Source organism: Branchiostoma floridae, chromosome 12 (genome assembly GCF_000003815.2).
Source record: "Branchiostoma floridae strain S238N-H82 chromosome 12, Bfl_VNyyK, whole genome shotgun sequence".
In the NCBI taxonomy this organism is placed as follows: domain Eukaryota; kingdom Metazoa; phylum Chordata; class Leptocardii; order Amphioxiformes; family Branchiostomatidae; genus Branchiostoma; species Branchiostoma floridae.
In genome coordinates, this window is record NC_049990.1 from 8,798,694 (window position 1) to 8,802,694 (window position 4,001).

The window sequence follows — 4,001 nt, forward strand, 5'->3', positions numbered from 1 at the left end:
ATAAGTCACCCCTGCCCCAATGCTTTGGAAACAAGTATATGACAACCAGTATGGCTACCAGGGCAATACCAGTACAGTGCCAAACTTTGAGTTTGAAAATTTAATGTAAAACAATATGATGGATGGGAAGAAAATTGTGCATATTCACAACCAGAAAATTTGTATACTCAAAAGTAAGGAGCTTTTATCAACTTGATGAGAGCTCTTTGCTCTATTAGTATTAAAGCTATACAAACTTTTTCCTCAGACACGCATTGATTTTCTCCCCTCTAAGCATTTATATCTTTATTTAAATCCAGGACCCATGGCAACAGATTTACATTTGTAACTGGTGACACTGGCTTCAAAGTTTTTAAATGTGAAAAGTTCAAATTTAATTTAGGGCTGCAAATGAGGAAATATATTTCCTGGTAAATCTATGTAACATTTGTCTTGATAGCACACAGTCAATGGCATTGCTGGACAGGGACATTGCGTTGTATAATCTTTTCAAACCATTCTCAAAGCTTAACAATGTAACAAGTGCAAAACATGACTGAAATTGAACACATATACAAAGGTACATGTATATGGTAGTAAATGTACTACCTCAAGACTAATCAGATAAGTTTGTATTCTCACCAGGCATGGATACAGTGATACAAAGCTTTAACTAACCTGTAACATGTACATTTAATTTTAATATACTAGTATATCTTGCAAACTTTTCCTTGTCGAGTGACAAAAGGCTCTAGTATTTACAGCATGTATACTGGCACAGAGTGACCTAACTAACATATACCTTTATCTTTCTCTTTGACACAAAATGACTCTTTATCCTTCATTTAAAGTTGACAATGACTACTCATGTACATGTGGATGCCTGTAATGTAATGACTTTCATTTTAAATTCCTTTCAATATTGTTATTCTGTTCGTAAATGCTACTTGATACAATATGAAGTTGTCCATCTTGCAACATAAAAAAAAGGAAGAACATGGTGTGTTACAAAGAACATGGTGTGTTACGCCCAGGGGCGGTTATACCGGCTATATAGATTCAGAACATATCTTTCACCCCAATGTACGATTTAGTAACTACTGGAGTCTACTCAACTTCATGTACATCATAATCTCAGAACTCATGTAAAGCATGTAACAGCAATTTGTAATACAGTGGCAATTTTACACATCAAAGGCCACACAGTTCATATGTTCGTCATTATTTCACTACCATGAAATTAAAACCCTGCAAACATATCCTCACTTGTACAGTATTTTCCCAGCCTATGGTAAAGACTAAGCCAGCAAGAGAAAAACAGAAAACATGGCCAGATCTACTACCTTTCTAGACAAACTCCCTTCTATGGCAAACTCCCTTTCCTGGCATAAGAGAACCTTAGAGAGAATTGAAAATCGTGCCCCCCCCCCCCCCAAATAAAAGCCAATTCCACATATTGAAGTTTCATTTAATACATATTGCCCCATGTAGTCATTTTGTAGTAGATAATGTATATCAAACTTGTAACCAAATGTACAAGACATACAAGTCTCCACGAGTGCTTTTATCAATTATAGACTTTCAGAATGTCATTGCAATACTCAAGGACGTCCTTGCAATACTGTAACAATTAAAAGTCAATCATTATAGGCACATTTTTAGTATGAAAACACACTTGTCTGCAGAATCGCAGAAAACATGTTACAACATTTACACACCTAGTGCCAATTTCAAACTGAGAAAATTAAATTTTTGTCCACAAGAAAACCAGCCAATGCATCTTATGCCACCTATATATCTACACATACAAATCTATCCATTGAATTTTATAATGGTGATATTATTTTCGTTACAGGAACAATCATATTCTCATCTGGAATCTCCACAACAAAATATGCATTGGAACTGTAATACCTATCCATTAAAATAGCAATCTCCCTACAAGAAATTTCTGAAATAAATGTAAAATTTAAAACACAATGTCAATAGCTTACATGTAAAAGTTCTAGCAAGTTCTGTTAATTAATAAGTGATATGCAACAAAGCTAAGTCTACTAAGTCAATAATGCAACAATTATTGTAATTTAGATAGCAACTGCCAATTTGACCCATATTAAGGAATATTTAAGACAATACAGCACTGTCAATGATTTTTATAAAATATCTGCTGAACATAGAAATAACATCACATGTAAGACTAGGAAAATACTAGTATACACAAAAGGGGACGAAATACAAGTGTAGCAATGGGCACTCTAGACTACATCACTTATAATGAAAGACTGGTATGTTATGAGTGGTTGTTTATCAGAATCCAGCAACATGGTTTGTAAATTTAGCATTGGTAGCAGTCTTTGGCCTGCATTTCCAACATAATTGTCAAGATCTAATTTGCAACTGCCGTTTTCTGATTGCTACCATTTTCCAGTACTGTAATTTACTAGCCTCGCTGAGGGATGCTAGAAGAGGACATTGTGGTGCTCAAAACTTGCTGCTTGGCACCATATGCCATTTTGGTGACCTCAGTTGTGCACTGTGTTACACATCAATATGAAAACCCCAACCAGAGACTGCTACCATAATTTGTAGAATGTACAATGTACGTTAAGGCTTCAAGCGCTGTAACATATGCAGTGGTTTCTCACTCCCTTTCCATCAGATAAGAAAACAAGTTTTCAAGGGCTGGTGCCGTGTCTTGTGTTTTCTTAGAGACTGGTGGTCTTGTCCTCTCAGCATACTCTTGCACTGCTTGGCACAAGTCAGCTACCAGCCAGCCTCTACCTCTCAACTGTTCACAAACCTCTTCAAGCTGTTATAAGATGAAGACAGAAGGCAAACAATGAGCATTAGTTTTACAGAATGATGTTCTACAAAGTAAGTGCCAATTAAAGCCTGATCCCATGGCCCCATCCCACATCCACCAAAACATAGAATGCAAAAGAAGTTTATGCAAACATTTGAGGGACATGCAGTCATTATCTTTCATTTGGCAATCCATCCATAATATGTACTTGCCATGGCCTTACAACGGAAAACATACAAGTACCTGCTCTAAAGAGTTTATATGATTTATGTATCTATATACCTGTTCAACATCCTTGTTTCCGAAGGTGTAGTAAAGGAGTTCAGGTGCGTCAGCATGTGAGGCAGCCATCCACTGCAACATGGCCTTTAGCTGTGGGTCACCACCGAAGGCACCACATCCCCAGTTCCCTGTACACACAATTTCTATTAATGTTGGATAAATGTAAGGTAACAATTAGGCAATGCAAAATCAGGCCTAGGAAAATTTATGACAAGGAAAATTTATGGCATTGTGTTTCCAATTACAAAACTAAAATGCAATCAGCATACTGGTATCTCCATATTTTGTTTTACAGATAAACATTGTACAAGTACCTTTTTTATTGCAACAGAAATTAACGGGGGCCGCCCTAAGACGGTCCCCGTCGTAAGACGGAACGGGTTTTTTGCTGATCTTATTATCCATAAGTACACCGTGTTTGTTGCCACTGACTATGCTGATTACAAAGGTAAATAAACCAAGTCCATGCACACAGCTTTAATTTGCATTCCAAGTATACTTTAACATATTTACTTCATGTTTTTTAAAAAACAGAATTCTAACAGTAATGTTGACAGTGCTGAATCACTGCGGTCACCGGCCTCTGCGTATTGGTGGCTCGTGTCGCTAACATTACGAACTCTTTCAAGCAGTCACACAACTGCCATGATACACATAAATAAAGCTCCATAAAACACTATGAATATGGGTCTTCAAATGTCTGTTGATTAGAAAAGCAACCAAAAGGAAGCGACATAAACATTGCCACCATTGTACTCCCAAGGGAGTGTGGCCGAGAAGGTGACAGACTAGAGTACGCTCCAAAGATTTATTTGACTGTAACAAATGATTCGTGCTGTCTATGAAAATAAGACTTGATAGAGAGATGTAGATGATATTTTCATATAATCAGACCAAGTTTTGTTGATTTTAGCGGTGTCTTTTTTTCGTAATGGTT

The 4,001-nt window shown here is 36.7% G+C and overlaps 1 protein-coding gene across 1 annotated transcript in view; it reads right to left on the reverse strand.

The window, feature by feature from the left end:
- Positions 1-1,260: 1,260 nt before the first annotated feature.
- Positions 1,261-4,001, reverse strand: part of LOC118427651 — a 3,970-nt gene continuing 1,229 nt past the window's right edge. Inside the window, exons 2-3 of the mRNA XM_035837544.1 lie at positions 3,065-3,192; positions 1,261-2,788 (exon numbers count right to left, since the gene is read on the reverse strand). Coding sequence (XP_035693437.1) covers positions 2,621-2,788; positions 3,065-3,192 — 296 coding nt within the window. The 3' untranslated portion in view covers positions 1,261-2,620. The remainder of the gene's footprint in view (positions 2,789-3,064; positions 3,193-4,001) is intronic.